The 19107-nt window shown below is 41.9% G+C and overlaps 1 protein-coding gene across 4 annotated transcripts in view; it reads right to left on the reverse strand.

The window, feature by feature from the left end:
• Positions 1-19107, reverse strand: part of ZBTB16 (zinc finger and BTB domain containing 16) — a 167929-nt gene that overhangs the window by 144342 nt on the left and 4480 nt on the right. For 3 of the 4 annotated variants that reach the window (XM_050921808.1, XM_050921805.1, XM_050921806.1), the window contains exon 3: positions 15768-15821. The exons of the other annotated variant lie outside the window; for it this stretch is intronic. In XM_050921808.1, coding sequence (XP_050777765.1) covers positions 15768-15821 — 54 coding nt within the window. The remainder of the gene's footprint in view (positions 1-15767; positions 15822-19107) is intronic. 4 annotated transcript variants of the gene reach the window in all.

A 19107-nucleotide genomic window follows, 5' to 3' on the forward strand; every position in this document is an offset into this window, starting at 1 on the left:
ATCAGACATGGAAATTGTCTCTCAAAGAGACTAGTCTGCCACGTATCCTGAGAAAACAAACAAAACCAACAGAGGCGCACAGTGCATCCGCAAGCGTGGCTAAAGCAACTAAGATAGTTCAGGCAATTTAAAATAAAGTGGTTGCAGAGGCAAATGCAGCAAAGCAATCTCAGAAACAACAGGACGGCGGATTTTTTTTTTTTTTGCATAAAAACACGTGCACGCATGTGCGCATACACACACACAGTATTTTCAGTCATTATACATCCAGTCCAGGAAAGATTCAGTTCCCTGTTGCCTGCAGGATGCTGCTCACAGGGAAGTCAGCCAAGACACTGAACCAAAACTCTGAACTACTAAGATCCTTAACATTTACTAGACTGATAGGATAAGGTTTTATTGTTCCGCATGACGACCTTTCAAACTGAAGGTAATTAGCAGGGAGACACACACTTGGTTCAAAATAAACACTCCTCTACTGCCGCCTTTAAAGGAAAAAAAAAAACTCTGATTCTAAGAAACAGAATACTGTCCTGGTATGAACTGCCACAGCCAAATGCACCTTTTGAAAGAAGGTTCTGCACAAGAAGCTGTGGGTAACAGTTTCCACAGCTTGAAACCCTGGACAAAGAACTAAATACATAACCCACATAGAAGCCACCACTACTTACACTACAGCTGCTCAGTTTGTGCCAATCGAGCACAGGTCTGATGAGATCTTTCCATCATCAGCCCCTGCCCTGATTAGAGAGGCTTCATACCTTTGGATGCAGTAACTAGTTCTCAATTAAATGAAGACCCTGTAGGACAAATTTCAACACCATTTGTTTCCCTTCTATTCTTAGAGAAAGATCTTTATTTTAAAAAAGAAGATATTTCTTGGGTTTTGGTTGAATTGTGTTCCAAAGGCAAATTTATTTACAAGGTGAAGGGTTGCTAGTCACAGCCTAAAAAACAATGAGCCAATTATCCATAGAAAAATAAAAGTACTAGACACTTGTTCCCAGCCCACCCAGACTTGTGAAACACACCAATCCCTACCTGTGCAATGAAGAGCTCACGGGAGTGTGAGAACAAGTTGAAATTTGGGAAGAGAGGGTTGCAGGTAAAGTAATATCTGGGATTTAAAACTACTTTTTAAAAAAACGCAACTTTTTCAAACTCTTTGTACAGATGAATACTTGTGGGTTTACAACATTTTGTGCCAGTTACAGTGTTTACTTCACATGCAATCAGTTGCCCATGAAGAGGTTCTTAGCATTTTCATTAGGTGGACTCTACGCACCAAAAAGCTGAATACACTGAGAATTGGAAAGAATTTGTATCTTATTTGGTAGCTGATGTGGCAGATTAAACATGGCCCTTCCCAATACAGTCTAGCTGGTAAATTTGGATTTACAATGACAACTAGTATTTCCTGCACTGTTCTCGCTCCCACCCGCCTGCATCCCCTACTCTGGAATTGAAGACGTAAAGAAGATATTTTCACAAAGCACACTAAAAATAGAGCTATAGCCATGGCAAGAATATGCATCTATGGTCTTGGAATGGATTGTTCTCAGGACAACTAGCTCCTCCTTCCGCCATGGCCACCCCTCTCTTTTTAGCATGCTACCTTGATCACAGGTAGGACTCCTCAATCTGGAAATTACACTGTCCAGCTCCAGTGTAGACCTACCCTCAGTTTTCAACCAGTGTTAGGAAGAGCCAAAACAAAGGTAAGTCAAACTGGATGGGACACTCTCCCCTACTGTCTGGGCCAAGGGCAGAACTGTCTCTGGCACTTAAGTCTGCATGAGGCCCTCTGAGCCAGTTCTTGGGGGTTCCGGTCCACAGGGTAAGGAGACCAGGCTGCTGCACTGAGGGGTGTGTTCTCAACCTTTACTAGGAGGAGGAAGGATCACCATTGCTGCACGTAGCAGGGCACTGTTGCAGACAGACTAAGTAATAGATACCGGAGCCACATTTACATCGATCTAGTGCCTCAAAATCCCCATCACTAGACATTCAGAGACGAGCAAGCAGCATGTCAGCCGGCTGGCATGGGAGCCACTGATCAGCTGCAGTGCCAAGGCCTGCACTCAGAACTTCACAGAGACTATGTGCTTTGGGGCAGGGCGTGTCTTGTTCGGTATTTGTGCAGTGCCCAGCACCACAGGAGTTGGTCCATGACAACATAAACTAAACAACATTTACAGCTAGGCAGGCGAGACTCATATCCTGGCTCTTGCATTACATTTTAGCATCTCAATCTTCTCCTCGGTGGCCTCACCTTGTTCCTGACAAAACGGCACCAGCCCAGAGTCCACAATTACCTCTTCACGCTCACTCACTCGGCCTTGGTTTGACCTTACGGGACGTCAGCATTTCATGCTACAGTTTCTCACTGTGGCAGATCCGCTGGGTGTCCCCAAAATGCTTGACATCAAGGCCCACGGCCTCACTATTAGGCCCGACATCCGCAGTGTGAATCATCTTTGCGGAGAGCAGCAGCATACTTCTTTCAAGGCTCTCTGGCCACAGGAAGTGAGGTACAGGTCTGCTACAATTGCTACTGGAAGGAAGCGTATACCCAGCAGAATTCTGGCTCTTAATGTTAGTACGCTGCTGTAATGCCTTCCACCTGGAAAGATCTTTATGCACTTTGCAGCGCATATCAGCACATGCTCGGGAATAGCTTCACCTGCTTTGGAAGTGCAGCCACCTCTGTGATGGAATGTGGCAGCTGTTTAAACAGCCCCCAGCTTAAGACATAGAATGAACAACACTGGATCCAGTTGAAACCGCAGGTGGATTCTAGGGAAACAAAATAAACCTGACGCCTGAATTAACTCCTTCATTATCAGGAGCATTGCTCTAGTATAGGGGTCTTTAACTGGCCAGGAGCAGACAGGACCTCAAGCTTTACATACACTAGGCCAGACCCTCAGCTCGTGTAAAACAGCATCACTCCATTGGCTACGGTGGCTTACAGCAGTTGAGGAACTGGTCCACTTTCCTTAACCATCTGTAACCCAAAGGTCTGTTTTACAAAAGAGTCAGTTTTTATCTTTTTCTGATTTCCACCACTAACTGGACAGATGGCTTTGCAATAAAGAGGTGGTGGGAGAACCATCACCACACAAGATTTGCACGTACACAATCTGGCATGGAGGTCACAATTAGCTGTTACAACACACACACACACACACACACACACACACACACGCCCAAAAAGCCAGTGCCAAGCTCAGGACACTCAGCCCTGACCACGTGGGTAGTCTGCTTATAAATGTTTGTTGGGGGAGGTGCGGGGGGAAGGGCAAATTCCTCTACTTGCTCTGGCTCAAGGCTGCTTATTGGAGTTCATCAGTTCCATTTCCAGGCTAGCCAATCAAATGGAATGAGAGTGGGAGGGAGACAATTTGCTTCTTGTCCTTGGCCTGCTTTACCTGATGGTTGTGACAAAGCAAGTAAATAAGGGATCTGATACATTAATAGCTGTGACTGCACAACAAGAAATTGGGTGTGCTGTTTTATGAGCCCTCTGCACAAACATATCACTATCAGGAAGCACATCACTCACTCGAGGCTCCTTCTAATTAAAAGGCTGCTTCCCACCCAAAGTTGGAAGAAGATTCTGCTCAGCTACACTGGGATGCAGGTCCCTGTGCCTAGATGGCTTTTGTTCACCAATGCCTACAGATCAGGAGTTAATTTTTTTAGTGCATCCTAACGAAAGCGCCATGGCAGCATAAAAGAAAGGAGGAGGGTCCGATTCTGGGCATTTGTATTCTAGTGTACCGTGGCTGCCGGCAAGCTCCTTTTGCGCCCATGAGCCTGCTAGGACAGCAATTAAAATGAGGCGCAAAAGATGAGCTTGTCAACTGTCTGGTATTCCTAGCCAGAGTCCAAACTCTCACTGAAGCCAACAGGAGTTTTGGGAGTCAGTCCCTGAGATAAGATGCCTACATACAAAGACACAAACCTACGTTAGCACACAACACCCCTTCTCTCACCTCCCCAGCTCCCATGCACCTCTGAACCCTCTCATCTAACGGTCCCCTTTGCCATCTTCCCCCATTCCTGGCAGGGCCACCCAGAGGATTCAGGGGGCCTGAGGTCTTCAGCAACGCGGGACCCCTGCCGAATTGCTGCCAAAGACCCGGCACTTCAGCGGCGGGTCCCCGGGCGGAAGGACCCCCCGCTGCGCGTCTTTGGGACACTTTAGTGGTGGGTCCCAGAGTGGAAGGACCCCCGCCGCTGAATTGCCACCAAAGACCCAGAGCAGAAAAAGCTCCGGGAGCCCAGGCCCCACCAGAGTTTTCCAGGGCCCCCAGAGCGAGTAAAGGACCCCACTCCAGGGGCCCGAAAAAACTTTTGTGGGGGCCTCTGCGGAGCCCAGGGCAAATTGCCCCACTTGCCCCCCCCCAGGCAGCCCTGATTCCTGGTGTCATACTTTTACTTGACGGGGACAGCCCCTCAGTGGACTTCCCCCAAATTCCACCCCTCTCCTTTCACCTTTACAAGTGTCCCTTCTCCGATGAAGCTTTCAACACTACCGGTCTCAGCAACGTCTCACATCTCAACCACTGGCTTCTGATCAGACCTGTCTGCATTAGACGGTAAGCGCTTCAGAGCCAAAGACTTTCCATAGCATTCTCCACGGCCATTTATGGGACCACATCAATGATAAGAGCATCTGTCCCTCCCCACCGACGCTCAGTGGCTTTTCAGGCCATATGGGTATCACTTTACTTGGTTAGTTCTCAGTTCCTCATACTCCATTCCCCACCACCACCACACACACACACACACCATGCCTGCCCCATAATACCTGTGAACTGTGATGCACACACCAACCCATCCCTGCATTAGTTTCTGAGGAGGCTGCAGCGGCTTTTACCACTTTAAATAATGCATTTACCAGCCCTAATTAATTCAAGAAAAGGATGATACACATTTCTTGGTTGCTTTAAGTTACATCTGCTTAGACACAGAAAGGAGCAGCCGCTAGCTAAAGGGTCAGATAAGCTAAAAATCAATAGAAGCAACTGCCTCTGAATGCTTTAAATCAGAAACCCCCATTCTAAACTCTCCCGAGAGCTAGAGTAAATAGAGGAGCCCATGCAGGAAGACTTGAGTATGTCTCAACAGCATTACTATGGGAATCCCAGTCTGACCACACAGACCCATGACTCCTCTCAGCTAATATGCACCTAAGCAAAAACAGAAAGGGGTGGGAGACAGAGGGGGTGCAATGAGATCACACTCTGCTTTGTATACCAAGCACTTCAAGCAAGGGCCCCCAAATTTTGTCTAGCTAATAGCTGCACTGGCAATCAAGAGTGCAAGCCACACACAAATTGTGGCCAGACTGCAGCCTCCTGCATCTTTAAATAGAGAGTTGTTGTGAGTTCAACTCAGGCTTATGGGTCATGGCATGCCAAGACGTGAATGGCCCAATTCTCCCCTTCATTACACCAGTTTAAGACTAGAGTTATGGAAAGACACAAATAGTTTTCTGCAAAACACTTAAACAAGACAACAAAGCCCCCACCACTTTAGAAGAGTTTTTTGACAATACAAAAACAAATATTTCCTTTTACTTCCATTTTCCCATCCTCTCCCCTGCTCCACCTCGGTTTTTGTGGTTTTTTTTTTGGGGGGGGGGGGGGAAGCAGGGAAAAAAAGAGAAAGGTGGGAAACCAAAACTAAAAATTGTTTTTATTTAAACTGTGAAAATACTTGACTTTTTCTCTGAAAAAACTGGGAGATTTTTACCAAAGTGAAAATTTTCATTTTAGTGAAAAAAAGTCATTTTCCATGCATGCCGATGATTTCAGTGGAGTTACACCACTGTAATGGAGAAAACAATCAAATTCCACATGGGCCGGCATTCCCAATGAAGTAGTGTCTGACTGCATTTAGACCCGTTGCCCATTCTTTGGTCAACCCTGATTTCAAAGCAAAGTTGGTTTTTTTTTGTTTTTAAAAAACAAACACAGTGGTGCTGACTGAATTTTTCTGAGCTGCGATTTCCACCCAGCACCCAAAAACTGGCCTTTTTTCAAAGCATTTTTCCGCAGAGTTGTCAGCACCATTGAAATTTTTCATTTTTTCCCCTCATTTAAAAAAAAAATCAAAACTGTTTCAATAAAAATATGGAAAAAAAAATGGGCAAAGATTTAAAAAAACCGGTTCAAGTTCTAAAGCCTTCAAAACAAACGACTTCAAACCTTCGTGACATTTCCCCCTCCTCCTTTGCCTAGAATCCACAGAGCCAGTAACCTCCCTCCTCATCTCTGGACTCAGCAATGCTGCTTCAGTCTGACTGAAGCCAAAAGAGTTTTATGCAACTGTCAAGCGTCATTGGTCAGCACTGACAAAACATATATATATATATATATATATATATACACATATACACACACACACACACACACACACACACACACACACACAGAGCCAGAGTGTAAAATGATTTCTTTTTAAAAAAAGGATCCACGCTAATGCCCATGATGTGTGATGTTATCATTGTTTCCTACAGCCAGCCGCAAGCGTGTAGACGCAGAGCGACGGAGGGCCATGGAAATGCATTTCAAAATAGTTTTCTAGGCAAGTGCAGAGGGGCTGGTTCCTTTGTTGAGGTTAGCAGTTACAAGAGAGCTGGGGAAGGAGGACTGGCAAATAGACAATGAACCGATATTACACAATGCCTCTGCCTTATCTCTCCTACGCAAAGGCAGTTTGTATATGTTGCATAGCACACTACAACCACAACCCCTACCCAGCAATAGATAAGATATCCGTCACTGGCGTTAGCTACCTAACCCTGCTTAGCAGCAGACTCCTGCAGCTCAAGCAGGTCCCCGGCAGCTAACCTGAATTTAAACAATTCAGGAACTCTTTTAGAGAAAAAAAAAGATAAAAATCACACTAGCCAGTGTGAGTCTCTTCCTTTGCCACGGATAGCAGATATTTCTACTGATCTAGTATAGAGAGGTGAAAAACGGAGTTGGATCTGGTCCAAGGGAGGGGAATATGGACAGTGGTTTGCAGCATGAGATCTTTAACCACACCAGAGGCTCATCAGGTCTCACTCCCCTGTCCCTTTCACACATAGCCATTCACATGTGAGCCCAAGCAGCTGCTGCTTCAGCAGTTGTTAAAAATAAATGTGATGGAAGCACAAAGGAGTCCTGCAGAGATCAGGATGCCATTGTGCTAGGTGCTGTATGAATAAATAGCAAGAGTCTCCTGCCCAGCCACCTTCAAGGCTAAATAGACAAGGTCGAGAAAGGAAGTATATTATTCCCCTTCAACAGATGGGAAATGGAGGCACAGAGCAATCAAGTGACATGCCCAAGGTCACACAAGGAACTGATCACACAGCTGGGAACTGAACACAGCTCTCAGGAGCCCTAATTCAGTATCTTAATCTCAAGACCATCCTTCTACTCCAGGAGACAGTGAAGGCACTGACAGTAACCCCCTCTGTCAAGTAGTGTTACTGCTCAGGAGTTTTGTGGCAACAACAGGCACCAGTTCGCCAGCAACCCAAGTGAGCACTCTGGTCTGCATTTTGCAACCCAGCTGGCTTTCTGAGGTAGCTGGGAGTGTCTAATTTAGGGTGGCACTCAACATGCACAAACATTTTCATGCCTGACCAGAGGAAATTCTAGCACTCATAACACTTGTGTATTGGTTTGGTTGACTAGAAACTAGATCTCTTCTAGATACAAGTGTTAGAGCCCAGCAGCAATAAAAACCTGATGCTCAGCACCTTTGCTTTCACTCTGTAGTTTTCAGGAAGAGGATGGTTATGGGTAACAACTCTGGATTCCCAGGGGCCACACTTCCCAGCACTCGGGACTTAATCTAGAATGGGGTGCCCAAAGAAACCAACCAGAAAACTTAGCCCTGTAAAATGAGGAGAACAAACACATGTAGTTAAGAGATCTGCAAACTGAATTGTCAGCCTGAAAACTTGGTGCATGCACTTCCAAGAAGAGTGACTTATAAAAAAAGCATAAATTTGTGCTGTGGTTAAATCTAATTTCTCTGATACTTATAGTTCACAAGCTTGGCTCGGCTGCTCCTAAATTAGCAAAACCTGGCCTTAAATACCATATAAAAAAAACACATAGTAAGCACTTTGCTTTTATTTATATCAATGATTTCAAGGAGAATGACTCATGCTTCCTCCTTAACACTCCTCACCATGTATTATTTATAGTAAACCATATTAGAAAAGAGAGGGGGAAAGAGGGAACAGCGTGCAGAATATGGACCATTGCAAATACAGGTGCCCAAAAGCTCTGGTGATACTTGTCGGCGTAAGCATAATAAAAACTCCTTGCAACAATAGGAGTGGTTCTGGGAACAAAGTACAGAACTTGGAATTAAAATTCAAAGGATACTAATCCAATTACAAAATGTACATTTGAGAGCGTGAAGTTTGTGTATGAGTTCTCATACACCTTTAAGAGTGTAACCCAGATATTTTTGTGCAGTTATTTTAAAACCTAGAGGGTAAAATCCTGGCCCTACTGAAGTCAATGACAAAATTCCCATCATTTCAGTTGGGCCAGAACTGCATATTTTCATTTTGTGCCTAGCAAATTTTTAAGGTAACTATACCTGACAGAACCCTAGAACCTGGATGCAAGAGACACATATCGTTCGTATAGACCTCTCTGCAACGGAGTTTAGCATAAAAGAAAAAAGTTGTGCAAGTTGCCCTACAGGACTAGAACTCGGAGCACAGAAGCCTTTTCACCCACATTACACAGGTTGCCAGCTAATGCAGTGTGTATAATGTTACTTACACACACACCTGTGCTGCTATTTGCTGTCTCCAGCTTGTCTCAAGGAGTGGACTTTGTGGCATTTCACATTTACTTCATAGTAAAATAAACGCTCAGGGAGATACTACTGTTCTTTAAATAGCACTCTCAAAAGGTGTGCAAACATGAGGGCACAGATATCAAGGGCCCATTCCTATAGGAACTCTGGTACCTAACTTTAGCACTTTCTTTGTTCTGTTTCAGACCTTACTGGGCAAGTAATGGAAACAGATTGGTGCTTTTCCCCCTGCCCCACACTCGTTAAATTTCTGACTCCCTTATAGGTCAAAACAAGCAGGAGCTCTGCTGATCACACCTTTGTGTTTTATGAAGTCCTATAGAGAGGTATTTATAGCTGCAAATTTTTTTTTATTGAAGACAATTACATGCAAGCCACCCCCAAAAATACACAAAAAAAACAAAACAAACAAACAAACCTTTCTACCTCACCACTCCTTTCTTATCAATACCGACAAAAAGGCCAACATAAAACTTTGGCAACTGTGGAAGTTAATACAAGGGTTGGCAGGAAAAAAAAATACTTTAATTGTTTTTTGAATACAACCGTTGTTTAACAATGTACCTGCTTTCTGCCATCAGGTGCTTTGTACATCTTTGTATCACCCTTAAATAGCTTATCCTCCTCGCCTGCCTCCGCCTCTTCCCCAGCAGTTTATCTTTGTATGTTGGAGAAACTGGTGTTTAGCTATATACGAGGAACAGATTACTTGATAAACAGACCACAGGGTTATCAGTTGAACTGATATATACAGACAAACAGCAAATCTCTTATGCTAACATAGGTATGAATGCAATGCATCTTATATTTACCCTCAATAGATACATTTAACCCAAACTTGCACTTTATCACTTGTTTTAAACAGAAATATTTTTCAGAAGTATAAATTTCACACACATTTGGTTAACCAAATGTGCCAAAACCCAACTACATTAAAAGTGGCAATAAAAACTCAGCTAAAATAGTGGGACAAATTATGGTTGAATAACTTTAAAAAAAATCAGTTAACACTACATTGAAAATGACATGGATTACACTACACTCCATCCACAATACAAAGGCTGGACCCAAAAGACAAGACAGTGAGCTTGAGTCTACAACCCTGCTCACGTAAATAGTTGTACTGAAGCCCATACTACTTGATTCCTAGCCAGTCCTCAGATACCATGATAATGGGTACCTTAAAAATGCCCTAAGAGAGAGAACTACTATCCAGTTTGGATAAAGATGTTGAATGTTCCATAATTATTCTTAGCATAAAAGAACAGACTCCACTATTGAACTGAAACTGCTTCATATACGAAGGTAAATGTAGAAGTTCAAAAGTATTGAACATTTGTATAGAAGTATCCTATCCCTGTGGTGATCATTGGTATTTTTACCCATATAACATACTTTGTTTCCTCCTGTGTGTCTTTATATATTAGACACACATCCCTCTTTATATTTGTTGTTTCAGTTAGTTGTAAAACTATTTTACTTGTTGTCTGAGTTTATTATTTTACAACTGTTAACCTTTTCATAAATAAAAACAAATACATTTCTGACAAGAAAACAAGTCTTTGTTTTGTATTTAATCATCTAACTAAACTCAGACAGTTAAAAAGGAATCACTGGATCCTAAATGATTGCCTTAGTTAAAAGACCTAGGTTGGATTGTTTTCTCTCTAAAAACGTTTTAGTCAACTATAAAAAAAAATACCATGCAGTGTCAACAATTTTGTCTGTATTTATTCAAACTCAGTAACAAAAATAGTAGTTCTCTGCTAAAATAAAACTGAAGTGTTTTGTCAGCACTCTTGTGTGCAAGTTCCCTATTACTCGGCTGCGTGGTTTATTCGAATTATGCGACACCTACCTGGAAAGCATTTTAAAGATTTTTTTTTTTTAAATAAAGTGCCCACAAGGCCCTGGAGAACAGGTTAGTGAGGGAAAGCTTCAGATAATATACTCTAGCTTTCCCTAGTATTCTAATTTCTAGTTTTGTGGCTGCTGTGCAGGAGAAATATTTGCATTGTTTAAAAAATGTAAGTTTGTCTGATTATGAGGATTTTTTTTAAAAGACCCTACACAGCTTCAAACTACTGCAGTGACGACTGAAAGACAAGTTGTTCAGTCTTACAATCAATGTGCATACACACTAGTAGGGCCTTTTGTGCTTTATTAGACGAGAAAGAAATGTTGGAGGAGTTGGGACAGGCATTCAAAGCCAACCTTAGATCTTTTGACGGTGACTTGTATGCTAAGGTGAGGGAGTGACCAATGCCAAACGAAGAATTAAACCTACCATAAAGCACTTAGCTGCCTCACACCAGACCAGGAGAAAAAATTGTAAGAAGCATGACACAATCCAGGACTACCCAGAATGAAAGAATGAATGGAATAGGCTAATTTACACAGGAAGTGAGCACTTACCAGACCCTTCATCCTAACACACAAAACCCTCTGCCATATCTGGAAGCAATTACATCCAGTTAACATGATCTGCCTGCCACTAAAATTAACTGCAAAACAGAAATATTTTTCACTTTTGCAACAGGAGATGCCATGGCCCCGTGTTTGGCTGCCGGGAAATATTTAGTAATTACTCATTTAAAGTCTCTCTTGAAGCTGTCAAGGGGGGGAGGGGAAGAGTAGGAGTGAAATTGTTGCTAATTATGAACTAAAAGGAAAATACAGATCACTTTACTATATACAAGGAACACATTTATACACACACAGTAAACAGTGTAACTAATGGAGTGTGTATCAAAACACACGCAGATAAGGTTGCTCATATAGTCAAAAGTTTAAGGTTTCCGAAGTTATTGTAGGGCATTCTGCCACATTTCCAAGTGAGGAGGAAAAATACATTTATGATATCACCCACGAAATACCACACAATCTCTGCAGCCCATTTTCCCATACAATCAATGAGTTGTCTTTCACCAAATATTAGTTTACTGTTCAAGTTAAGAGCTATAAATATGCAGTAAATCTTACTGACCTTTTCCTAAAGGCAATGAAACAAGAACACTTTGGAAAACCAAATGCCTTCCTAACTGGATGATATTTGGTTTAAAACTCAGGGCTCAGACTCTAAAGTCAGCAGAGCTCTGCACAGACACAGGGATTGCCCAGATGAAGCAACTGACAGGGATCATGAGTGAGCAAGCAAGCAAGCAAACAATTTTGGAAAGGTGAAAGGGCTGTCTAGGCACTTATAACATCCTCATCCATTAATGTGGAGTCATCTTTGTTGTACCTTCAGATTTTGGCTTAAACAAGGTAAAAAAAAATAGTAAGAGCATAGCAAAAAAAAAAAAAAAACCCACCACCAAAAATTATTTTTCCAATCAAAATATTTGTATTTACTCTACTGAGACACTTTATTGTAACAGTACAATTTAGAGACTAATTAGTCTAAGAACTTTTTTGTTGAGAAAAAATTGACTACTTTGCTGGCAGCATTACATAGGTTATAGTCTCACACACACACACACCCCCACACCCAAGCATATCTGTATCTTAAACTACAAAGGGATTTAATTTTGCAAGGAAAGAACAATGGCATTTCTCTGGGAAAACTACAAAAAACCCCTACCAGGAATTGGGGAAATATTGCTGTTCCCGGCAAGATGAATTTTATATTTCTGCTTTCAAGAGGCATCCATCTCCCACACCACTAAAGAAAGCAGAAAGCGATGCCTGATTGATTGAACAAAATAGTACACTTAAAAAGAACTCTTCCCTCTTCACGCTATGTTCTCTGTATGGAAATGGTTAAGTCTCTCCCCACACACACACTGAATAAATCAAAAGTTCAAGGCTGCAACATACCACAATGTATTCCCTCTTTACATATGACAAGAGCCAGAGAAAGCCTGAAATCCCAAGCATCCTGAGCGGGGTCTCCGCTGGCGCTCACAGGTTACATGATCAGGGTCAGAGCTGCGGACCTTAACTGCAACATTCATTTCCTGAACGGGGCAAGTTCTCTTACCCATAAAGCTAATAAGAACTTCCTCGCATGGCAAGCTCAAACTGACAGAGCTACTTGTCACTGACCACGCAGTAGGAGAATGCTGGTTTCTATTAACATGTTATGATGCCAGGTGCCACTAATAAGGTCCATCAGCAAGGAACAAGAGCCTGCTAAGTTGTCTTTCAAACTCTGGAAATAATCAGTGTCTGAGTTTCGGGGGCAGGGGGGAGGAGAGGAAGGGGAATTGTTTTGATTCAGATTGCTGCAGAGTTTACCGACATGAATTGCTGACTACTTAAAATAAAAAAAATTACACAAACAGAAGAAAACCACAACTACTGTATCATGCTACCAAATTAACACTAATAACATTTCACAAAGCACTTGGGATCTGATTTATCACATTTATTACTTAAATGGTATACTACATCTGTTTCTCGCTGTGACATGTTGCACGGTGCCAGTGGATCTAATGGCATTAATATTACAATAGTCAGCTAATCCACTCAAAAGATAAATGGAGGTGAGCCTGGCAAAGAGCGAGCCAAAAAAGCAGCTATATTTCCCTATCCGGTTGCTTAAGATACGCTACACTCTTACTGTTGCAGCTCCATAGTCAGAAAAAAAAAATCCACAAGTTTAGTGGCATTAAAATTGCCAGGCATTAGAAAATGTATGTACATTTGCAGCCAGTGTTGTGATTTTTCCCCATTACAAAAGCATTTTAGAGTATTATTAATTATTGTACTGTGGTGGCACCCAGGAACCCCGTGATAGACCAGCGTCCCATGGTGCTGGGTGCAGTACAAACACAGAACAGACAGTCCCTGCCCCAAAGAGCTTCCAATCTATTTAATCATTAAACACATTGGAGTGAGTCTATCCCAGCCATGACTGCAAAAATCAATGAGTTGTACAAAAGGTAAGTTGGGCTACTGCGTATTGTTAGAAATACAGATTCACTGACTATTTATATATTTGATATCCCAAAACTTCTATAAAAATGTACACTAAGGTCGCTTCACTCCAAAGGACTTCCCCAAAATTCACAGCATCTGTAGAAACCGCACCCCAAAATGAGCTTTGGCAAAGGGAGCATGCATACAAAAAGAAATAGGTTGTGCACTGTATTCTGGGACGTCAGAATGGATTTGTGATTCCACGCTACAACTGGACACAGATCACAGAGGAGGTGACCAGTCAATTGCCCTGGCAAATTCCCACTCTCACTCATGGTACCACTGGCATTAAACAGCAATTGCTATTCAATAAGTGATTTGAAGGGACATCAGGCCTTAAGTGCCTCAAGACAGGTATCCAAAACCAGTGAATAATTTTGAAAATTTGGATTTAAGCATTTTATGTGGGGAATAGAACTCATGAATCCAGACTCTGCAGCGGTCTGTCCCAACTGCTAAGTAACTCTGTCCCAGTCATGGAACCATTAATTTATATAGTTGGTGTAAAATATGGCACAGATTGCCATTCAATCCTTGCTTGTTAAAGAGAACTGCCTTGCATCCAAGGATCTCCACGTTACACAATGCTGCGCATAAAATACAGCCAAATTATATATTAAAGTAGCTCTCAAGATCTCAAGGAGCTGTTTCTTTGGGCACCAAATAAATAAGCCCTGACCCTCTAAATATTTACACCAGAGTAGTCCCATTGAACCCAATGCAACTACTGATGGGTGTAAGGGTTTGCAAAACTGTGGACACAGAGAAAGAAAACAATCCAACAACAACATAGGATGGATGGAAGAGAATACCTTACAAGTAATTACGTTTATGGATCTTATCTTGCACCTGTAGTTTGTTCCACTGTTTAAAGAAATCCAGTTTTAAATAAAATTAAAAACCACCATAAGTATCAGCACATTTAAATATTTTGACTTCATGATAGAAAAACTGAAGTTCAATCTAGTATAATAGCAATTTTCAAAGTTCAGGAGTGATTTTTCCAATACAAAAAGGTTATTGAAATATAGCTTTTTTCCTGCAATTAGAAGCTGCAATCAATACCAACATTAGATTAAGTTTGAACTTCACTGGACCTAGAAGGAAATCTTTTATTTAAAAAAAGAATAAAGTTGCAAACTCAATATACAATTAGTCAGAATCATAAGGCTCAGTAAAGAAAATACGGATTTTAAAACAGCCTAGATGTTCTAGACAAAAATTCAGCTGGGACTCCAAATCTCGAACAGATCATTGTGATGATTCTGCTTCCAAAAGGACATAATTAATAAATTGTATTATAAAATGGCATCATCAGATGACAACTCTGTCAAGAAAGGAAAGATGGTTGTGTCACTATGCCACTAGATAGGAATTAAATCCAGATATCCTGGATCTCAAAGTATGTCTGACTCTCTGTATGACCTCAGACAAGTCACAATGTCAGTGCCTCTGTTTCCCTTCGGTGAAAGTGGAACTAACAATATTTCCTTTCTCCCACCCTCTCTCTGACGTGTTTAGACTGTAAGCTCCTAAGCATGGGGACCATCCCTTATTAGATGCTTGGATCTAGGCTGGGGCCTCAAAACACTGTCATAGTACAGATACATAGTGACTAGCCAAAAGGAATTATATTTATTGCCTGCTTTATCCACTTGCACATCCTTATACTAACGAAAAGTTGTAGGAAACACATAATTGAGAGGAAAAAAAATAAATCTATTTCAGCTGAACACTACAGATTGTGGGGACCTATTGATTCCTTGATAATACTATGGTAAACCAGTGGCACTTCTACTGTGGTTTTGACACAACTATGGTCTACTGTAGGCATCTGCATCCTTCAAAAAAAAAAAAATAGTTCTACCCACACAGAAGTTATTGTTTCCAAATGTAATTGTCCCAGCCTTGCATATTCAATTGCTTCCTTCACCGCCTTAAAGACCATCAGTCTTGGTTCACAAACACAGCATGGGCAAATGGAAATATTCACTAACCAAGTCAGTGCAGACGACCTCTCTCTGTTTGAGCTGAGGTTCTGTATACCCAATCTGCAGAAAGGGTGGGAAGAAACAAAAGAAGCCATTGACATTTAGTTGTAGCTTACATCTGGGCTAAAAATGAACCTGCTGGTACCTCACAATGTTCACTTCAAGTTTAAAACATAAAAAATGTACAGCTGCTGCAAAGCAGCTTGGCAACTAAACAATCACACTGCAGCAACTTCAGCATGGCCAAGACATTCTAAACATTCTTATCAAGGCTCAGATTGGTCATCCTAGAAAAGAGACGACTGAAGGGGGATAAGATGGAGGTCTATAAAATCATTAATGGTGTGGAGAAAGTGAAGAGGGAAGTGATACAGACCCTTCACATAACGCAAGAAGTAGGCATCACCCAATGAAATGAATAGGCTGCAGGTTTAAAAACAAACAAAGCCAAGTCCTTCTTTATGCAACCGAAGGTCAAAAGTGTAACTGGATTCAAAAAACAATTAGATAAATTCATGGAGCACAGGCCCATCAATGGCTATTAGCCAAGATGGTCAGGGATGCAACCCCAAGCTCTGTGTGTCCCTAAGACTCCAATTGCCAGAAGCTAGAAGACTGAAAGACAAGGGATGGATCCCTCAATTGCCTGGTTCCGTTTATTCCCTCTGAACCATCTGGCCACTGTTGGAAGACAAGATACTGGGCTAAATGGACCATAGGTCTGACCCAGTGTGGCCGTTCTTATCAGTTTAAAAGTTGACTTACATGGATTCAGCCTGCATTGGTAAATTCGCTGACAAGCTAAAGACACACAAACCAAGTTTGAATCAAGTTAAAAGTATCCACGCAGGGTTTGGCATTGGTTAAACTCAATCTGTTTAAAAAAAATACACTTAAACTAGTGCAAAATTTGTGAATAGGTCAGAAGTATGACCTTATTACAGTATAAAAAATATTGAAGCACATTATAATTATCAAATCATTTAAATGAAAATTACAATTGCAGCTACAGAAAACAGGTACATCTTATGATGCGGAAACTTGGTTTAAAATGTTTGTCCTCTCATTCAAAACATTTAGTCATTCACAATGAGTCTCCTAATCATGGGTGTGAATTAGGGAGGTTCTAACCTCCCAATGAGACTCAGCAACGATGGAAGATTATTGATCAACAATGGGAACTCTAGAGCAGATTCAGCATTGAAATTCTCAATTTAATCTCTGCCAAGCTGACCTCTCAGAGAGAGTATCTAAAATAGTTTCTGTGGTACGTGCAGGAGCATCAATTGTTATTCTTTGTACTTTAGAAAGGAAGACATTTAAGAACATGGCAGATAGCCATGTTCAAATTCTCACCAGCCATGCACTGCAGAGGCTTTTCAATGACATTTAGTCTGCATCACTTTATAGTAAGCACATCAGCCCAGATCCTCAAGTGGTGTAAGTCAGTATAGCTCTAGCTCCAATTTACACCAGCTCAGGCCCTGGCCCAATATGTATTAAAAAAAAAAAAAAAAAAAAACACCACACACACACACACAAACTCACTCTCACGGATTTTATCCATGTTCTAGAATGACAGTGCAGGAAGTTGCTTTTTACATACCATCAGAGTAAATAAAAAAGAAATCTGTTTTGCCAATGGGGATTGCTGGCATGCTACTATCACCCATTTATTTAAATAGAGCTGGCATAACAATGTGCACACAGTCACAAACTACATTAAGATGCCATCTGAAGAGTCGGACAAGCCCATGTGAGGGTGGAAATCCCAGAGTTAAGGCTGCCAGGCTGTATTTAAAATGTAACAAGTTGAACAGGCAATTGATGTTCTGAGGCTCTTCATGAGCTAAAGATAATCCTCAATCATTTATGGATGGCACAACAAGAGTTCAGAGCAGAGTGGCTTTTCTACAACATACACAGGTGAGGAAACAGACAGCCAGAGCCTCGTGTGCATGTTATGTACATTAAAACTAATTAAACGTGTTGGTTCGTTCAAATACTGGAGGATACTTCAGAGAGGCTCCTAGGAATTCTAGCGTCATCCATGATTTGAATTCTACTAACAGGAGATCAGATTGTCATGTACTTTTGTCACCCCCACAGAACAGAGGGGCCGCAACCTGGCGCTCACACACCCACACACAGAGAAATGCTGACATGTCAGTAGAAATATACAAATATCTGCACGAGCATCGAGCAGCCCTTCACAAGGCTGTTCATTCAGTTCCTACTCCTGTGATACTAGCACATCCAAATGCAGAAACAAGTTAGGGTTCCTGCTCTTACAGCTTAGGACAGGAAATCAGAGCCCTGACCCCACAAGCTGATGCTCACCCGCAGACCTTACACCCACAACGAGCCCTACCAGCCAGCAAAGGACTGTGCAAGTACAGGGGTCCTTCTGTCTGTGCAGATCAGCCTGCATGATCGGCTCCAACAGACCCATTAAAGGCTATATTCTGATCTCCTTTACAGTTGGTGTAAACCTAGAGAAATGCTACTGACAATGTAAAAAAAAAAACCAACCAACCCACGGAGTCCGGTGGCACCTTAAAGACCAACATATTTATGTAGGCATAAGCTTTCATGGGTAAAAACCATTTCTTCAGATACCCACGAAAGCTTATGCCTAAATAAATCTGTTGGTCTTTAAGGTGCAACCAGACTCCTTATTGTTTTTGTGGATACAGATTAACATGGCTACCCGCCGATACTTGGCACTGACAGTATAGTTACTCTGGACATTCTCTTGGTTCAAACTCTGATCACTATGACACCAAAGTTATCATCTGATACTTGTTTGAGAAGCAAGAAGGTAAGTATTTCATACGCAGTTACTCAATGGGGAATAGCATCATGAGATTGTTAATTTTACACTCTATATCAATCCAGAAGGCAGAGAGAAAACTCCCAGAGTCCCTGGAGCACGATGTGAGAATCCAACATGCCTCAACCCAACGTTAAAGAAAAAAAAAAAAAGCCCCACAATTACGGCACATACCTAGCCCTGGCATCTGAATGCATGTTAGGACATGGAGCAAGAAAAGGACAGACTATTGCCTGAGCTGAGTGCTATTCTCTTTTCAACCCGAAGAAGGAAGTGCACATCTTATGAAACAGGTAAGAAGATACAGATTCTTTGATATTTGGGTTGTGGGCTCAAATCTGGCCGGGTAGTGACCATAACTCATTGTCTTGGCTAAGTAAGTTGGTGTGGCTCAGAGTAGTTCTCCACAGACAAAGGTCTCCATAATAATCCTCTCCCCGGACACCCCCTCGCCCATTTAGTTTGCAACTTGTTAATGCTTTACCCAGTTGAGAATGCAGTAAATTCACACAT

Source organism: Gopherus flavomarginatus, chromosome 13 (assembly GCF_025201925.1).
Source record: "Gopherus flavomarginatus isolate rGopFla2 chromosome 13, rGopFla2.mat.asm, whole genome shotgun sequence".
Classification (NCBI taxonomy): domain Eukaryota; kingdom Metazoa; phylum Chordata; order Testudines; family Testudinidae; genus Gopherus; species Gopherus flavomarginatus.